Raw genomic sequence first — 20,117 nt, forward strand, 5'->3', positions numbered from 1 at the left:
CTGATATAATAATGCCCTTATATAAATCTAGGATGAAACCACACTGGGAGTTTTATATATAGGTCTGGTCACAATTCCTTTAGAAGTGGAAAAGGTTTTGAAACAGAACAACCAACATAATTATGAGGTGGACTAGCCTCCTAGGAGGAAAGATTATAGCTCCAGCTTGAAAGCAAAGGAGAATTGACAAAGGTATGTATAATCATTTATGGCATAAACAGTATAGACAGAAAAAAGTTTTTCTTTCACTCACAATGTAAAACTGGTCAGGGAAGACAGGGTGTTTCAGAATTGATGAAAGAAATATGTGGTTTTATAGCACACAGCTCAATTGTGGAAGGCAACCAATTTAAATTGTTTAAAAGTAGACAGTGATGCCTGCTCATTACTTCCTGAATCATAGGCAGTATGGTTACTCCAAAGCAATGCTGAAAGAGGCTGTGGTCCACCAGTCCAACTTGCCATTTGTGACCAAGAATACTGCACTTCATGTGTCTTTGGCTTGATCCAGCAGGATTGTTCTTATGTTTTTATTTGTCTTGTGTTTATCAGATATGAATCCTGGGTACCAGGTGCTAGTGAAGGATTATAACGGGAAAAGGAGAAATTTCTGTGCAAAATATATCCTTGAAGTCATCTTCTTCCTTCTGTATATGCAACATGGGTTGTTGTACCCAGCAGTCCCCACCTCTCCCATGTATTGGTTTACTTATTTATTGGACTTTTTAATTGCTTTGAAGCTCATCATACAGTAAAGTAATAGCTGCAAGCATAATCTTTATTTTCAAGAACAATTTTGTACCTCATAGTTTACACCAAAGGTACTAATAGAAAATAAAATAAGAGTCACTGTTATATAGGGAAATGTACTTATATGGTCAGAACAAAAAAGACAAAGATAAACTAAAATGAAATTTCTTGGGAAACTAGAGGAGAAAGTGTGGACAAATATATGGAGTTATCTGGCCATGTTCACATATGTTTAAACTACTGTATGTTCAGATATCAGGAGCATTGACCCAATGGTTGTTCTTAATTAGTTATAGTGATCTGAAGGAGGGATTTTCTTGGATTTGTAATTCCTTCTGGAGCATCAGGAGAAGCCATAGCTAGTGAAGGAGTTTTGCCCATTCACATTATAATCTATCATAATTGTGCTTTCTTTCTTTGTCCTTCCTTCCATTCACCCATCCAATGCTCCAGCACTGGAGGTTTTTAAGAAGAGATTGGACAACTATTTGTCCAAAATGATATAGGGTTTCTTGCCTGCTCAGGGGATTGAACTAGAAGACCTCCACAGTCCCTTCCAAATGTGTTAATCTGTTATCCCTCCCTCCATCATGTGAGTTCTCAGTATTTGGCTTACATTCTAAGATATGTTCTAAGATACATATTTAACTCACACACTTTTTCTAGTAGATATATGCTTTTTAAAAGGAAGGTAATGCCAGTGTGAGAGGAAGGTTGTTTGAAAGAAACTTTCATTGTGTGGAGTTAGTATGCATTCAAAAGAAACAAGTAATATTTGTCTTTATTTAAAAAAAAATATTGTGACTTTTGCCTCTGTGAGTGAATGAGACTTTTGCTTCCAGGCATAAATAGTATCCAATTCATTCACAGATTAATGCAATAGAACAATATTGAGTTATATGGGAATGGTAGGGAGAGAGAAAAGAAATTTGATATTTAATTTGGCAAGACTGTATATAAATACAAGAGTGTACTTTGTCATGCACATATATTTAAACTTTATATCCATAAAAATCTTTACTTATTACAGGCAGATCCATACATTGGTTCCCGACTTAATCATGCTTAGAATAGATTCATTAAATTTAATGGAACAGCAATTAAGCATTCTTAACGTGAGTCTTTGCTTTCATTAGTTTCCTCTAAACATGACAAAGTCTGGATAAAATATTTTAGCAGTTTTGAAAACGACCTTCTGAAGATAGGTTTTTGAGATGGATTAGGATTACAATTCTGTACCGTCAAAGAGCTGCTTCCTCCTCTACATCTTGTCATGTTCTAGACTTTGGAAATCCAAATATTTAAAATTAATTCAAAGCGGCATTTAATGTACATGCTTAACACAGAAGTAAATTCAGCATGGGAACAGCTGCAGTTGTTTGAGCACAAAGCCTATTTCAATAAAAAGAAAACTTAGTCTTATTAGTTTTGATTATTCAGTTAAAAAAATAAACTCTAATTTCTTTAAGCTGCTTGTCAAATCCTTAAGTAGCCAATAAATAATTTAGCATTTGGAGAGTGAGCGTGTGTGTGCATGCTTTATATTGCTGATGTTCTTTTCTGTAAATGCTAATGATAATCTTAAAATAGCTTGCTGGTATGCCTTATGAACATAGTTAAATAATTTCCCATTCTTCAATGATCATTATTGCTTTTCTTTTGTTGGTATAAAATTGCTGCTTTGTCTTCAACTCATTAGGCTTTTGTTCTATTTCTTCCCCATCTGACAGTGAAGATTCTCACTCTTCTTCCCCTTAACCTGAGAGAGCTTTATTTCATCCCCTCACGTCTAAGAAATAATATGTCCTGATACCCATCTGTTTCAGTGGTTGGTTCTGATTCGTGTAGGTTGTTCAAATAGCAGCCTAAGCTAATCTTTTAGAAAATAACTGATAATCCTTTCTCTGCCTCTTGCATCATAGAACTTGGGATTCTTTAAGTTGGTGTGTATTTCCTTGGCTTTTGTTTTTTTAGCTGAAACATGTTTCAAGTTTGTCCATCCTTGGCCAACCACAAATTTTGGAAGCTCACACATTTAACTGATGATGTTTTTCTGTTCACGAGCATGTGGTAAATGATGCTTGTATAGTCATATAGTGTTCATTAGCTCCATCCAGGTTTGACACTGCCAATAAAATACAAGCTGAATGTACAGTATGTAAAGTTGTAAGTTAGATGTATTGAGGTGTGTGGAATAGCTTGCAGTCAGCATAGAAGAAAGTTCAGGGGCAACATGGGGAAGAAGGAATTTTGCTTACCCTAACTTTTTGTTTTGGGGGGGGGGGGACTACACCAAGGGAGGCTCATTCAATTTCATTGTACACATGTTGTGCATTGACAATAAAGATTTTATTTTATTTTATTTTATTTTATTTAATAACTGACTACTTCAGAGATTTTTTTCAAAGTTTGAAAATAACTATTCAAATTGGGAAAATGTCATAAGATAAATTACCTTTGTTCCAACCTACCTGACAGAGAACTAACGAGAGAGAGAGAAGGGTGGTGGTGTCTTAGTATATCATTACACACTTGCCACAACTATTTACTGAAAATTTAGAATTTAGTCATTTGTACCCCAAGGCAATTGAAAGTCCTGAGCTATTAGTAGGACATAAAGGGCTTTGATAAATCTTCAAATCTGAACCAGATTTTGTCTACAAGAAAAATATGGATGAAAATGTATTCTTTTAAATTCAGTTTTGGTATTTAATGTTGTTAAAAATACAGCAGGTTAGTAATATATACAAAGACTAAACATTGTGTTAATTTGTACTGTTTCTTGACACTGAAAAGTGAAGGTTTTTTTACCATTTAAATCAGTGGTCACCAACCAGTGGTCCGTGGACCACTGATGGTCACAAGAAAATTTTGGTGGTCCGCAGAAAAATTATTTGCATTTTTTATATTGCATTAAATACTATTTGTCTTTTTAAAAAAAATCATATTAGTGGTTCTCAGGATTTAAAATTATGAATTTAGTGGTCCCTGAGGTCCGAAAGGTTGGTGATCCCTGATTTAAATCATTCCAAGAATACATTTAATGATACAGTAGGATATTTTGCTATTACTTTCTTTCAAGTGAATGGAACTGTTTGTGTTAAGACAATAAGAGGAACCATTCACACAAAAGTCATGTTAAATGTGAAAAAAATACTGCAATTATGTTTATTATCTGCTTTGGTTTTTCTGATTTTGTTCCAAACCATGCAGTTTAACATTATTCACTGGAAAATAATGTGTATTTGCAGTGAGATCAAGTGGATAAAAAACTTGGTTGAGTTAGCAATTCCTACATCTTTCATATTATGAGATATACATGTGAAACAGCCCAGAAAAGATGGACATCACAATGCAGTTCACAGTGTTATAATATTATTGTGTAAACATAGAACATCTTTATCTTTTCTAATGATAACAAATTTCAATCAAGTTATTTTCATTTACAACAGAATAACTTAATAAGTGAAACTGAAGCTCAGCTACTTTAAACTAAATCTAAAATATTATTTTAGCATAGTTCTATTAGCTGCATTGATTAGAATGATGGTAATATTAATTTATTTAGGATAATTACTCCTAAAGCATTTAATCCAAGACAGTAAAAAAAACATATAAAAAAGTTATAGTTTAGTGCTCGCTAATGTTCATTGTTAGCAAAAGCACATAAAATCTGGCGAATATTGAATAGCATGCTTATTATAAGTGCTTGGTTCACTGAAGGACTGTTTTTCCACTTTAAATGCTCATTATGTTTTTAAAGTAGGCCAGTAGAGAATCAGAACTCTTATGTGGCCTATTTTTGAGAAAATGAACCTGTCTTGGCTGAAGCTATGAGTTGCAGTCAGATGGAAGCTTGTGACTTTCTTTGGATCCCGTGTATTTTTTAGGAAATAGAAAAAAGTAGCATGGACAGCTTCTGGGTTGACCAGAGCTTCCAAGTAAAGTTTCTGTAACATGTCAGACTGATAAACAATTTCTTTGTATCTTTTCTAGGTTGTGTTGTACCCAACTTCCAATAGCTCAAAGTCAACAGAGCTGCATAAAATGTTAGTCCCTAAAAACAGCCAAGATTCTGATTTGAGGATAAAATTAGCAGTGAGAATGGATAAGCCACCACACATGAAGCATTGTGGGTGAGTGCCTATTCTGAAGAATAAACACTAATTCCTTTTCAGCTGCCCAAATATCTTTTTATTACATGGCCTACATCTGAAGAGAAAAAAATAGAGAAGCAGTCTAAGTATGGTAAGATAAAATGTAAGATTAATTTAAACCAGGTCATCTTTGTAGCTTCAAAATAAGTAAAAGACTCATTGTACAATCAAAAGCAAGAAGGGAAAACAATGTGTTAATAACATGAATTTTTAAATGATGATTTCTACTGATATATATTCCATATTTCCAATTGTGCTTGTGTATAGATCAGATTTACCACAGATAACTCTTTTTTTTCATGTTGTTTTCCTAGTATATGTAAAACAACTAATTGTCGTTGTTGTTTATGTGATACAGATGATCCCAAAGGAGGAGATGATGTTGTTAGCTACTATATAAAATACAATAATATGAATTTAGGTGGATGAATACGTTACTTCCTATTATACATTGACAGACCACTTCTAAAATTTAAGACTTCGAGAAGCAGCTTCGGATTCTCTAAAAACAAAGTGAGGAAATTGAATCATATTGGACATGCCTAAAGTAACTGCAAACAGAATATTGTCAGGGATATAAATATCTAAGGTCTTACACTAAAATCTTCCACAGTTAAGTATAATTCTTTAATGGGAATCTTTGCTTCAGAAAGAACAAACAGTTCTGCATGGAACAAAATGAAAAGGTCACCGTATACATAATTTATGACAGAATTTTTAAAAATTGATGAAAAATACTTTCTTTGGGCTGTAAACAAGAAGACAGGTTTGAAAAGATTAGGAGCTAACCATTCTACTTGGAGACTGCCAGGCCCTGATGCTGAAGCAGATTTTTTTCTTTATTTTTTTCCATTGAAAAATTAAAGGATGACTTCTAGCTAGTCTGTCTCAAAACTAACACTTTAATACCAGCAAATGTTTGAATTTGCAAGTTGCGTCAGTCAACAACAATTGCTTCAGTCAGTGTAAAAAACAAAAGAATATTTTATCAGATGAGTTATGTTTTAGCACAGCCTAGTGGCCAAAAACATGTGTTGCTTCCTTTAGTAAAAAACATTGTGAATGTTTTTAAGCCATTAAATAAAATTAAGAAAATGAATTGTTAAGTTGGGGGAACAGAAGAAATCACCTCCAAAGTTCTCAATAATGTTTGTAGTTGTGGGCTTCTGCTTCTCTTTCTAGACAGATTTATTTATTATTTATTTATTTTATTTATTTTATTTGATATTTGACTTCCCTGATTTAAAAAAAAGATAATATCTGCATTTATGACAGATGGGAAACACTTATAGACATTTTTGCATGAAACAAAAAAACATGTACTTACAACTCATGTTTTGATAATTAGAAAAAACAGATAACAGAAAAAGTGAGCTTTTTTATAGTCATAGAGTAAGAGATAAACTAATCATATCTGCATTTGTCACAGAGAAAATCTAAAGTTTCTTTTTTCTATTTCTGCCTTTTCTTTCTGCACTTTTCTCTGTCTCGCTTTCTATTTCTTTACTTTCTATTAGTTTGTTAGTTTTTATTTTATTTTAAAAACTTTTATATTGATATGTATGATACATGATAAAGATATATGATATATTACAATATTTTATATATATACATACACATACATATATATATATGATATATATATGAATATGATATATATAATATTATATACATACATAAATACATACATACATACATAGTATTTTTCCTGCATTCAGGTCTTTGCTTTCTTTGTGACATCCATTCCACTATTTGAAGAATTCCTGTATATTCTATTTTGAGTCATTTTTTTTCTTAAACCTAAACATACTCAGCTTCTTTAATCTTTTTTCATAGTTTTGTGGTCCCTCCTCATTCTCACTGTCCTTCTCTTAACCTCTTCCAATTTCTCTGAGTCCTTTTTGAAACAAAAGTCAAGGTTGGCAACTTACCAAAACAGAATAAAATAGAACATGTTTCTTGTAGTAGTGAGCACTTTATCTTTGCCCTTTAGGAATACAGCCTTTTTTCTCCTGTTCTTCAGTCTCCTGAATTCTCAGAGCCTGTTTCATCTTCAAAGACCCGAAAACTGTTCCTGAGTACTAGCATAAATCTAATCTATGTTTCTCGCTTCTGATTGTTTGTCTCACCCACTGGATTTGCTTCTCTCTTTGAATGCCTTCCTTATGGAGAGTTGTTTCATCTGTTAATTTGTGCTGCAGACTCCCTTTACAGAAGTGATCAATGCTTGTCCTTTCTCATTATCTCATTATCCTTGCCTCTTTTCTTGCTTATCCTTGTCCTTCCTTATTATTATCTTCTTCTTATTAAACTGTGTAAGCTTTTGTTGTTCTTTTCCTTGTTTCCCTACCTGAAAACAACCTGGCATATATTTGCAGCCCATACAAGCTTGTAACAGCCCTTGGAGGGAAAATGAATGAAACAAACAAGGTCACAAGAGTCAAGAGTCAAGTCCATTCACCTATAATCTCTAAGGCAGTAAAAGTAAGAAGGTTGGAAAAGGTGATCACATCACCCCTGGGACACTGCAATCGTCATAAATACGAGTCAGTTGCCAAGCATCTGAATTTTGATCATGAGATCATGGGGATGCTGCAACAGTCATTAGGGTGGAAAATGGTCACTTTATTCAGTGCCATTGTAACTTAGAACAGTCACTAAGTGAACTGTTGTAAGTCAGGACAACTTACAACTCCTCGTTCTACAACAGTGCATTTAGTGACCATTCAAACTTACAATGACACTGAAAAAATGATTTATGACCATTTTTCAGAGTTACGACTTTTGCAGCATCCCCATGATCATGTGATCAAAATTCAGATGCCGAAGTGGTGCAGTGGTTAGAGTGCAGCACTGCAGACTACTTCAGCTGACTGCTAACTGCAGTTCGGCAGTTTAAATCTCACTGGCTCACGGTTGACTCAGCCTTCCATCCTTCCAAGGTGGGTAAAATGAGGACCCAGATTGTTGGGGACAAAATGCTGACTCTGTAAACCGCTTAGAGAGGGCTGCAAAAGCACTGTGAAGTGGTATAAAAGTCTTAAGTGCTATTGCTATTAACAACTGGTTCATACTTATGACCATTGCTGTGTCCTGGGGTCATGTGATCATTTTTTTGCAACTTTCTGACAAGCAAGTTGGCTAGCCAGATTCACTTAACAATCAGGTTAATCAACTTCAGTGATTCACTTAACAACTATGGCAAGAAAGGTCATAAAATGGGGCAAAACTCAATTAACAACAGAAATTTGGGGTCAATTTGAGGATTACCTATATATATATAATTTTAATGATCTCTATTAATTTGCTGTAAGAGGATCATAGAAACATTTATAACAAATTCTAGCCACTTTAATTGCATAAAAGATCTGAGATACTTTTAATTGCCCAAATATAACTGATTAAATGATATATTCTGTCATTAATAGATAAACTATTGGGAATTATTTAATAGTGTAACTAAAGGTAGCATGAGTAAACAATATTTAAGTAACAGACAGCTCAAGAGTTTTTGTGGCAGTGTTAATTTTTCAGCAAATAGCATTTCCCATACTCAGGCTACCACTGATCCAAAGGAAATGTTGTTCGTTTTCCTAAAGAAAATCTGGCAGGAGATTTTCCTGACCAATGTAGTTGGATTATGCAAACCTTTCAAAAGAGGTGCTTCAGAATACATATATGCATGTATGAAGTGGATGGTGGCATCCATACACAGGCCCTTAATTTTGCTAGAGGAAAAGCAAAAGCTAGCTACTGTAACTCAGCTACTGTCTCTGGGGCTTTGTTTCTATTCTGAGTGTGAAGCTTGTTAGACCTTGGTAACCCAGGGGAGGCAGCAGGACACTTCATGGGAGAAAAAGGACAGTTCCAGAAGTGATTCTTGATTGTCTGGTGAAGGAGGAAGGAAGAGAATGGGAGTCAGAGAAACTCTACTTTAATCACAGGAGCTTTAAATCGTGCAGAGTTACTTTGAGATTAATGTCAAACTTGAGTGGCTAGCAAACTCAGGAAACCAGAACTTTTTAGTTTTGGAAAGATCTTTATTGTTATTATAGTAGCGTAATAGAATTTTTAAAACTTCCCAAGACATTCTGTCATACCGTGGAACTCAGGAGTACCATTGCTGTATCCATCAAAAATTGCTTTTTGGACTTCTCCTTTACCTTTACAATATTTGTTATAGCTGCTGGAGGAGCATGGCTGTTTGAAGTGCAGAAGGAGGACTTTTGAGAAAGTATTCCTTTTGAACCTCCCAGGCCCACAATTCTTCTCTGGGAAGACAAAGCTAAGATTGAAAGAAGGTTCCTCTACTCTTGGGGAATAGAAAGGAGGTTTCTTTGCCCATGTCTTCTCACTAGAGCAGAGGTCTTCAAACTTGGCAGCTTTAAGGGAGTTGAAGTCCACAAGTCTTAAAGCTTTGAAGACCTGTGCACTAGAGAGTAACATAATAACAGAATTGGAAGGGACCTTGGAAGTCTTCTAGTCCAACCCCCTGAGCAAGCAGGAAAATTTCTCTTTAGTTCTAGGTAGATTCTCTCCTTGATTAGTTTTCATCCATGGTGACTGAAAGGTACCTCACATTAAGTCCAACTACTATTTCTATGAGGAACTCCTACACATCCTTGTAACATACTGGTGAAAAATGAGATCAGAATCTTTCCTTTTTACTTATATATTTCAGAGAAATAAGCAAGTAAAAATATGAATAGTGGATTTACTAAGCTGGTACACTATATGCTTTGTAGTAATATATTTTAGTCTCTATATGAGATTAGATGCTGGTGTGCATTTCTGTTTAGCAGAGATAAATATCCATTCATGTAGGCTATTTTCAGTTTTTCATATCTGTTGATATATCTCTGTGCTGCAATTATGTATGGTAACTGTGTGGTAGAATGCACATAGCTCTTGCTGCAGTTATAGTTCTTTCTTATTAAAGTATATTTTGTTATTTGGATGCTGGCCTACATCCATTTCTTAGGTCTTTAGTTAAATTGATTCTGACCTTTCAGAGTACTTGTGGTGAAGGAAAAGTTGTGATACACTTATCGTCTTCATTGTGATTACATACTGAGAAGCGTTTCATTATCTTATCTCATCTAATTAGAGTGGCTACTGAGGTCAATTGCTTTTTCATTAGCATGGCAGGTTTCATGATTTATACCATAAAGCAAACTGTTTCAAATTATAGTAACATGCTTCTAAGAGCTTTTTATTTTATAACATTTTGATTCCTAACAGATTCTACAGAATTGACTATAAATATCTCTATCTATTTCAGAGATAGAAAAAGTAAAAGGCAAATCCTAGCATCTTTTTTTTATATTGTTGAATAACAGTAATTTTGGGGACAATGATATCTATATACTACTAAAACTCTTGTATCTGTTTGATATTTTGTAACTTCAAAGTTGGGCAAAACACTGTAGGGCAGAACTTTGTCAACAGAACTACCTCTTAGTCAGAATGCTAAGGCCCATTACTCCCCAGGAAATGAAATTGGGGATTTTTGGCTACTTCATTGCTGCTGTTCAGCATTGTCACTGTGCTGCCACACTCATGATCCTTATTTTCAATGATCCCTGACAGCTTCCCACAAGTCAATGTGTATTTCCCCACAGTCCTTCTGTGCTCACACTGCCCTGACTCTATGTAGAAAAGGAGGGAGGGAGCCATTTACCTGCCAGCTGGGAAGGGAAGGGAAGGAAGGATTTTGACACTGCGAGCTTCCCACAAGGAAACTCAATGGGGAAGCTAACAGTTGTTCCCACTCCCCTGATATTTTTGCCCCCCTGGCACTATTCTCATTCTCTGTTTAGGTGAGGAAATATATCTGAAATGATGACCCAATGGGGCATGATTTGTCTAGTTTTCCTTAAAGCTTTGAAGACCTGTGCACTAGAGAGTAACATAATAACAGAATTGGAAGGGACCTTGGAAGTCTTCTAGTCCAACCCCCTGAGCAAGCAGGAACAATTTCTCTTTAGTTCTAGGTAGATTCTCTCCTTGATTAGTTTTCATCCATGGTGACTGAAAGGTACCTCACATTAAGTCCAACTACTATTTCTATGAGGAACTCCTACACATCCTTGTAACATACTGGTGAAAAATGAGATCAGAATCTTTCCTTTTTACTTATATATTTCAGAGAAATAAGCAAGTAAAAATATGAATAGTGGATTTACTAAGCTGGTACACTATATGCTTTGTAGTAATATATTTTAGTCTCTATATGAGATTAGATGCTGGTGTGCATTTCTGTTTAGCAGAGATAAATATCCATTCATGTAGGCTATTTTCAGTTTTTCATATCTGTTGATATATCTCTGTGCTGCAATTATGTATGGTAACTGTGTGGTAGAATGCACATAGCTCTTGCTGCAGTTATAGTTCTTTCTTATTAAAGTATATTTTGTTATTTGGATGCTGGCCTACATCCATTTCTTAGGTCTTTAGTTAAATTGATTCTGACCTTTCAGAGTACTTGTGGTGAAGGAAAAGTTGTGATACACTTATCGTCTTCATTGTGATTACATACTGAGAAGCGTTTCATTATCTTATCTCATCTAATTAGAGTGGCTACTGAGGTCAATTGCTTTTTCATTAGCATGGCAGGTTTCATGATTTATACCATAAAGCAAACTGTTTCAAATTATAGTAACATGCTTCTAAGAGCTTTTTATTTTATAACATTTTGATTCCTAACAGATTCTACAGAATTGACTATAAATATCTCTATCTATTTCAGAGAAATAAGCAAGTAAAAATATGAATAGTGGATTTACTAAGCTGGTACAGTATATGCTTTGTAGTAATATATTTTAGTCTCTATATGAGATTAGATGCTGGTGTGCATTTCTGTTTAGCAGAGATAAATATCCATTCATGTAGGCTATTTTCAGTTTTTCATATCTGTTGATATATCTCTGTGCTGCAATTATGTATGGTAACTGTGTGGTAGAATGCACATAGCTCTTGCTGCAGTTATAGTTCTTTCTTATTAAAGTATATTTTGTTATTTGGATGCTGGCCTACATCCATTTCTTAGGTCTTTAGTTAAATTGATTCTGACCTTTCAGAGTACTTGTGGTGAAGGAAAAGTTGTGATACACTTATCGTCTTCATTGTGATTACATACTGAGAAGCGTTTCATTATCTTATCTCATCTAATTAGAGTGGCTACTGAGGTCAATTGCTTTTTCATTAGCATGGCAGGTTTCATGATTTATACCATAAAGCAAACTGTTTCAAATTATAGTAACATGCTTCTAAGAGCTTTTTATTTTATAACATTTTGATTCCTAACAGATTCTACAGAATTGACTATAAATATCTCTATCTATTTCAGAGATAGAAAAAGTAAAAGGCAAATCCTAGCATCTTTTTTTTATATTGTTGAATAACAGTAATTTTGGGGACAATGATATCTATATACTACTAAAACTCTTGTATCTGTTTGATATTTTGTAACTTCAAAGTTGGGCAAAACACTGTAGGGCAGAACTTTGTCAACAGAACTACCTCATAGTCAGAATGCTAAGGCCCATTACTCCCCAGGAAATGAAATTGGGGATTTTTGGCTACTTCATTGCTGCTGTTCAGCATTGTCACTGTGCTGCCACACTCATGATCCTTATTTTCAATGATCCCTGACAGCTTCCCACAAGTCAATGGGGAAGCTAACAGTTGTTCCCACTCCCCTGATATTTTTGCCCCCCTGGCACTATTCTCATTCTCTGTTTAGGTGAGGAAATATATCTGAAATGATGACCCAATGGGGCATGATTTGTCTAGTTTTCCTTAAAGCTTTCTAATGAGATCATTTTGAAAATAAGTATGCGAAAAATGTGCATCTGAAAACATGGTAGCACAGTTTTCTCAGCTTTCCAGACAATCTTGAAAAAGAAAACAGTAAAAAAAATATAAAATAAATAAAATAAGTAACAATTTAAAAGGTGTGGCATTAATCATAACACTGTCAAATAAGCAAAAACAAGGCATGACAGGCTTTAGCTGCCAAGCCCCAGACATAAGAATAAAAGGCTATGTCTTCATAAATGTCAACTTTATGATGTAGATCCAGACAACTAACACATTTAGAGGAACTAGTTCTAATTTATTGTAAGATTATATTAACAGAACCTTGCAAGTCTGAAAGTACATTTCTTCCCCATTGTTTTTACAGCTGAAGAAAATAGGAAAGGTCTCACCTGAGATGCTTGCTGCACTCACATTCTTGTTGCAAGCTAAGCTGCTTTTATCTGATTATTGCCTTGGCTGCAGCTCTTTCTCCATCTTCCAAGGACATGCCCACATATTATAACAATAGATCATAGCAGGGCCAGTTGGGCTCTCAAACATGGGATTTGATTTCAATGTTCAAACAGGTAGACATGAAAAAGTAAATTCCCTTCAAGCCCAAGAACCAAGAAAGACTTGTAGAATTACTTCTGAGCAGTTCACCTATACACAGAAATCTTGCTAAACTAAAGCAACTACTTGCTTCATTATAGATATACTCTGAGAATTGCTTAGGAGAAGCCATCTGAACTCTCTCCCAACCAAGCTTAAGAACCCACTTTGCTGCCTCTTGGCCCTCTGGAATGCAAGCCCTTCCTGGGAATCTACATTGGGAATCTACACTATATTCCCCCACAGTTCTTCAAACATCAGAGTTCAAAGCCATTAAGGTTCTTGAATGCCATTGCTAAAACTTTTAAATTTGACTGGTATATTGTTGCCAAAATGTGTGGTAAAGTGTGCAATGCATTTTCTTTCCATTATATTTATTTGAAGGGAACTCTGCGTGTCAAAGAAGCAGCATTCCTCAGATATACGTATATTGATTGCAAACTTACCACAAGAAAACTCAATTGTAGGGCAATCCTGTGAATGATTGTTATCAGTCATGTATGTATACAGTAGATTAATCATAGAGGATCTGCTTAAATTTCACATTAAAACACCTCACCTGAATTAAAATGTAGATTAACAGCTCCACCTTCTGACCTTTACTATATTTGTAGCAGGGGTGCGTTCTATTTACCTTTACTACTGCTTCACAACAGAAGCTTCTGCGCATGCACAGATCGTATGATGTCCGGCCAGGTGGGCCGGATCTCCTGCCGCTTTTACTACCAGTTCTCAAGAACCGGACAGAACTGGGAGAATCCACCACTGATTTGTAGGATGTTCATAGCAGAAGAAGGAAATGGAAAGCAGATTGCTGTACATCTACATGCCACCTAATATAATTCCTATAGCATATAGTAGTATTCAGGGGCTAATTTGGGGGAGTGACCCAAATGGGTGTCTTTGAACATTGCTGCCTTTGAACATTGTGTTCTTCATTTTTAACAAACTGATATGATGTTGATACAAAAAAAAGATAAAGCTGCATGATATTCACATATTTTTATTAAGAAGGAACTTCAGAGACCAGATTGTGAGTGAATAACTTTGTTATATAGAAATTCTTTGTGGACCTCTTGTAGACCTGGAATTTGAAAGGATGCCTTCTATCGTAAGCTGATTTGCAATAAGAAAGTGAATGCATTCTAGAATTACCCTGACATGATGAGTTATTGTTTATGTGAATCTTATGTTGAACAATATTTCACCATAAACTAAGAATGTAATTGTTTATACAAAAGTATGACCACATGAGAATTTTTTCTGAGGATTCAAAATCATCTTTTATGTATCAATTCTATCCTTATAATGAAAATCTTTGTGACAAATTAATTTTTCCTTTTAAATGGTTTGTGTTTGTCATCTTTAAATATGCATACTAAAAGTAATGTCTGTATGTTTGTATTCTCTACAGCCTAAACATTAATGTATGAAGTATTTTCAGAAGGAAGACTTGATTTTGCTGATACTTATCGTGCCAGATGAAGTTCAGATATAATCAGTATCAGTAATCCAATGTAATACAAGGGTACCATGTGAATTTAGGCTTTTAAACAATAATCCAATAGAAGCAGCTGCTGTATTTATAGTCTTGTGTATTACTATGAAATATTAAATAAATTGATCACAAGAGGGCAGCATGGTTTAAAGGAATTCTAAGAAAACTGTTGAACTGATATAAAGTTCAACGTAAAATATACATTATTACCATATATTATTTTATAGTTATAAATTACTTTTTTATTTTCAGCAACATATTAATATGCATTAATATTAATATGCAAAAACAATTGAACTTTAGTTTTTAGAACTAAAAAAAAAATCATTGACATACAAATATTTTGACTTAATTTTGGAAAGAAATGACATAACCAGGAATTGAAATTTTCAGTGTTACACATTCAAAACTTGCTCTGATTTATACTAGATTTCCCATCAGAAGTGTTGGACTGCCCAGATTACTTGTTTAATCCTACTCACAGAGTACTACCTCCATCCAAGGTCAAATTGGCCAAGTTTGGTTTATGCATTTATGATCACATAAAAATGTATAGCTTTAGCCACACAGCATAAATATTGGATTGAGATATAAGATTTCAAGCCTCAGCACCTTAAAAGCTGAGTATTAGCTGCCACCAAGCTAATGATATTTTCAAAAGCAATTGAGTGCTGTATATGTTACAGGCAAATACAAATACAATAGTTCCTGAATCAAGTCACTAAGATATTTATCTTAAAGTGACAAAATTAATGGACCAGAGGAATGCTGTGGATATAATTTACTTGGTCTTCAGTAAGCCATTTGACAAAGTAGATAACAAACTAGGGGAGACATGATAGCAGTGTTCCAATATCTCGGGGTTGCCACAAACAAGAGGGAGCGAAGCTATTCTCCAAAGCACCTGAGGGCAGGACAAGAAGCAATGGGTGGAAACTAACCAAGGAGAGAAGCAACCTAGAACTAAGAAGAAATTTCCTGACAGAACAATTAATCAATGGAACAACTTGCTCCAGAAGTTTTAAATGCTCCAACATAGGAAGTTGTGTTTTTGTTTGTTTGTTTGTTTGTTTGTTTGTTTGTTTTTGGATTTATCTACTACTAGATAAAGTAGAAAAATGTGGGTTAGACAGCACCACCACCAGATGGATTCGTAACTGGCTGACCAACCGCACTCAACGTGTAGTCCTCAACGGAACTACATCCACATGGAGGGAAGTATGTAGTGGAGTACCCCAAGGCTCTGTTTTAGGCCCAGTACTCTTCAACATCTTTATCAATGACTTGGACAAGGGGATAGATGGGGAACTCATCAAATTTGCAGATGACACCAAGCTGGCAGGAATAGCCAACACTCCAGAAGATAGGCTCAAGTTACAGAAAGATCTTGACAGACTTGAACATTGGGCGCTATCTAACAAAATGAAATTCAACAGTGAAAAAAGTAAGGTTCTACATTTAGGCAAAAAAAACCCCAAAATGCACAGTTACCGTATATGTGGTACCTTGCTCAATAGTAGTACCTGTGAGAGGGATCTTGGAGTCCTAGTGGATAACCATTTAGATATGAGCCAGCAGTGTGCAGCAGCTGCTAAAAAAGCCAACACAGTTCTGGGCTGCATAAACAGAGGGATAGAATCAAGATCACGTGAAGTGTTAGTGCCACTTTATAATGCCTTGGTAAGGCTACACTTGGAATATTGCATCCAGTTTTAGTCGCCACGATGTAAAAAAGATGTTGAGACTCTAGAAAGAGTGCAGAGAAGAGCAACAAAGATGATTAGGGGACTGGAGGCTAAAACATATGAAGAACGGTTGCAGGAACTGGATATGTCTAGTTTAATAAAAAGAAGGACTAGGGGAGACATGATAGCAGTGTTCCAATATCTCAGGGGTTGCCACAAAGAAGAGGGAGTCGGGCTGTTCTCCAAAGCACCTGAGGGTAGAACAAGAAGCAATGGGTGGAAACTGATCAAAGAAAGAAGCAACTTAGAACTAAGGAGAAATTTCCTGACAGTTAGAACAATTAATAAGTGGAACGACTTGCCTGCAGAAGTTGTGAATGCTCCAACACTGGAAATTTTAAAGAAAATGTTGGATAACCATCTGACTGAGATGGTGTAGGGTTTCCTGCCTGGGCAGGGGGTTGGACTAGAAGGCCTCCAAGGTCCCTTCCAACTCCGTTGTTATATTATATTATATATCAATATCATTATATGAACAGTGAGGCATCTGGATATCATTCATTCAAATATAAATAATGGTAATATTAATAATATTTGTTACATTAACTATACATGTAATTGTGTTATTATACATAGTTGTATTAGAGTGTGTTCCTTCATTGTTTAGCTGTTTAGTGTTTTTGTGCACCATTCTAATAACAATCACAATATTATTTGAACGTACATAGTGATACCATCTTTCAACATCTAATCTTTACATCTAGCTATTACTTTTAGTATATTATGTAAAAATATGTATAATAATATTCCCCTTGATCTTGTTTCTGCCTCTATTCTAGCTCTCAATAAAGCCAATCTTATATTAAACAGCATTCCTTTTCTAACTATCATCTCTTGCCTGCTTTAGTATTTCAATTCTCATTCGTTTTTTGACTTGCCTCCCAAACTCCTCCCTTTGGTCTTTGTCTCTGTCTACATCTTTCCTATTTAACCCAAACATCTCTTCCATCTCTATTATCTTTTGCTGCCATACCTCCGGAGGATCTGCCCAAACCCTATCTTCTCTTCAAAAATATCTACCTTTTTATCCAATCCCATTTTTTATCTCTTAATATACATTGTCCCTTATTTGATTCATAAGTCTTTATTGTCTTCTGCTTCTTCTCTTCTTGTTTTATTTGTTGATTTATCTGTTCTGTCGTTTCCTGTGGTATTTCTATTATCTCCTCTATTTCCTGTGTTTCATTATCTTTATTCATTGTCCCTTGTTGAACATTTTCTGATTTCCCCACAATGTCATGCATTGTCTTTTATCTCCCTGTGGTTCTTTATCAACCTTATCTTTATCAACATATCATAAGTACTTTGGAGCATCAACACCATTTCTTTTTGAAATCCACTCATCTCCCCTGATGCAACATCTTGTCTTATTTTGATGGGTCCAAATATTGCTCACTAGCCTGTCAGTAGTCTGTCACCATCCCAAAGTCTTAATTATCTATGACCTCAGAAAGCCAGTTTAGCAACCATTTGCTCAATCCTAGCATTGCTCCTCAAAGAAATGCAATAGTTATAGTTCTTTGTGTCCAACAGTTAGTCAATTAGTTCCCTTTAAGTAATCCAGGAAGATTTCCAAATGTCTCTTAAATCTACTGTCTAAGTTCAGTCATAGATCCTGGCATTTAAAAGTTGCTTTCTTTAGATGTCTTCCATAATCTCACAGTTAAAACTCCAATAACCATGAAGTAGATAGATATAGAACAGTGGATAGCACAGCAGTCCTCCAGGTGTTATTTATTTCCACTTTTTTTCCCTTGTCTTATCAGTACTTCCCAAGGTTATAGGAGTTTAGTATATATTCCATTCACCAGTAGATGGCACTTTTAGCTTAAATTTCAACATTGCACAAAATCTGAGAAATATTTATTTCGATTTTTTTGCAAATAGTCAATATTCAGACAAATAATTCCAGCATTTTAAAACGTCTTACCAAAATATTGACAATAAAGTTAAATCTTTCTATATTTTAAAGATTTTGCGCTCTCCCTTTAGTTCCTTTTTTTTCAGTTCTATAATTTTTCTCTCTGTAATTATTTGCCGCTTTGACAAACATTTCAAAGAGTCTCTTTTCCATGGTTTATTTTCTTTGGGGTTAGGTTCTAGGTAAAAAAAAAAAATCACCTCACCCAGTTTTAATCACTGTTCATCTATACCACTTCAGCACATTTTTTGTTTCTTTGGCTTCCCCAGCTTCACGGCAGCCATAAGGGCTGCCTCTCCTCTTCATCGTTGGATGGGAGGGAATCCCTGGGTCCATCTGGAGAGCCGCCACTCTCCGCGACCTGCAGGGTGCCCCTCCTTTCTTCATCACCCCTACAGGGTGACTTTAGCCCCTTGGGGGGGCCTCCAACCAGGAGGATTCGGCACGAGTTCATGGAGCTCCACTCCTCGCATCCGATCTCGCCCCAACATCAAACTGGAAGTCCCAGGAAGTTTTTAAGAAGAGATTGGACAACCATTTGCTGAAATGGTATAGGGTAAGCATGGGTTGGACTAGAAGACCTCCAAGGTCCCTTCCAACTCTGTTGTTCTGTTCTGTTCTGTTTATAGGTTAAGGTAACCCTTGAGTTATGACCACTTCTTCAGTAACCATTCAAAGTTATGATGGCACTGAATAAGAGGTACTAAAGTTCCAGTCAAGTAGAGTGAAGCGGGTCCTGGCCCTGTTGTTGTTGTTTTTTATTTATTTACATTTATATCCCGCCCTTCTCCGAAGACTCAGGGTGGCTTACAGTGTGTAAGGCAATAAACACTGTATATTATGGTTATTATGGCTTTGCTCTTTCATTTTCCTGAAGTACTTCAGGCAGAGTGGATGCCCTGCAGACAGGAAGAGTGGTGGATTCTGGGAGTCCTATGCAGGCCAGCAGCATGTTCTAGGTCTTGCAGGAATGGAAACAAAGTTCCTGGATTTCCAGTGTTTTCACATTTCAATGGCCTTTCTCTGTTCTCTTCCACAGAGCCAGTAGCTCAAATCCAGTGACAATGGCAGCTTTAACCATCATTGTGCAGCCAGCATTATGATTTGGTATCCAAAAAAAGGAATCTCTTTCACATGATTTTTTTTCTTTAGCTTTAACCCAGAGACTTTTGTATTAAACTATGAAAAGATTTCAGTATTAAGTTGCTTGGCCTAATGAAGTAGCTCTCACAAAACATTGGTGACTATTTCTATTTGTTACCCTATTCTATAAGTGTAACATTTTGTTTGATATTTGATATTTTGAAATATTCAGATATGTTTTAGATGTTACATGCCCTATAAAGCAATTATTAAGTCAGGATGTTTCAGATTAATTTCATTTATAAATGGAATGATGCTAGTAATCCTAAGAAATTCATACATAGGTGTGAAGCCATTGAGCATTAAATTATTACTATCGATAATATAGCAAAGCAGTGTTTTAAAGTTGAAAAGAAAAAGTTGTGTTAGGCAACCTACCCAATTCAAATACACAATAGACCTAATAAAGCACAAGTTAGAAAAGGACAGAAAAGAAAAGCCAGTGTTAAGAGGTTGGCAAACAACCAGAATGTTTAGTTGACAAAACAGAT

General features: G+C 35.3%; 1 protein-coding gene across 8 annotated transcripts in view; it reads left to right on the plus strand.

The window, feature by feature from the left end:
• Positions 1-20,117, plus strand: part of CADPS2 (calcium dependent secretion activator 2) — a 374,092-nt gene that overhangs the window by 178,719 nt on the left and 175,256 nt on the right. For all 8 annotated transcript variants that reach the window (XM_058189611.1, XM_058189606.1, XM_058189612.1 and 5 more), the window contains one exon: positions 4,747-4,886. In XM_058189611.1, coding sequence (XP_058045594.1) covers positions 4,747-4,886 — 140 coding nt within the window. The remainder of the gene's footprint in view (positions 1-4,746; positions 4,887-20,117) is intronic.

The sequence above is a fragment of the Ahaetulla prasina genome, chromosome 7 (genome assembly GCF_028640845.1).
Source record: "Ahaetulla prasina isolate Xishuangbanna chromosome 7, ASM2864084v1, whole genome shotgun sequence".
NCBI lineage: Eukaryota > Metazoa > Chordata > Lepidosauria > Squamata > Colubridae > Ahaetulla > Ahaetulla prasina.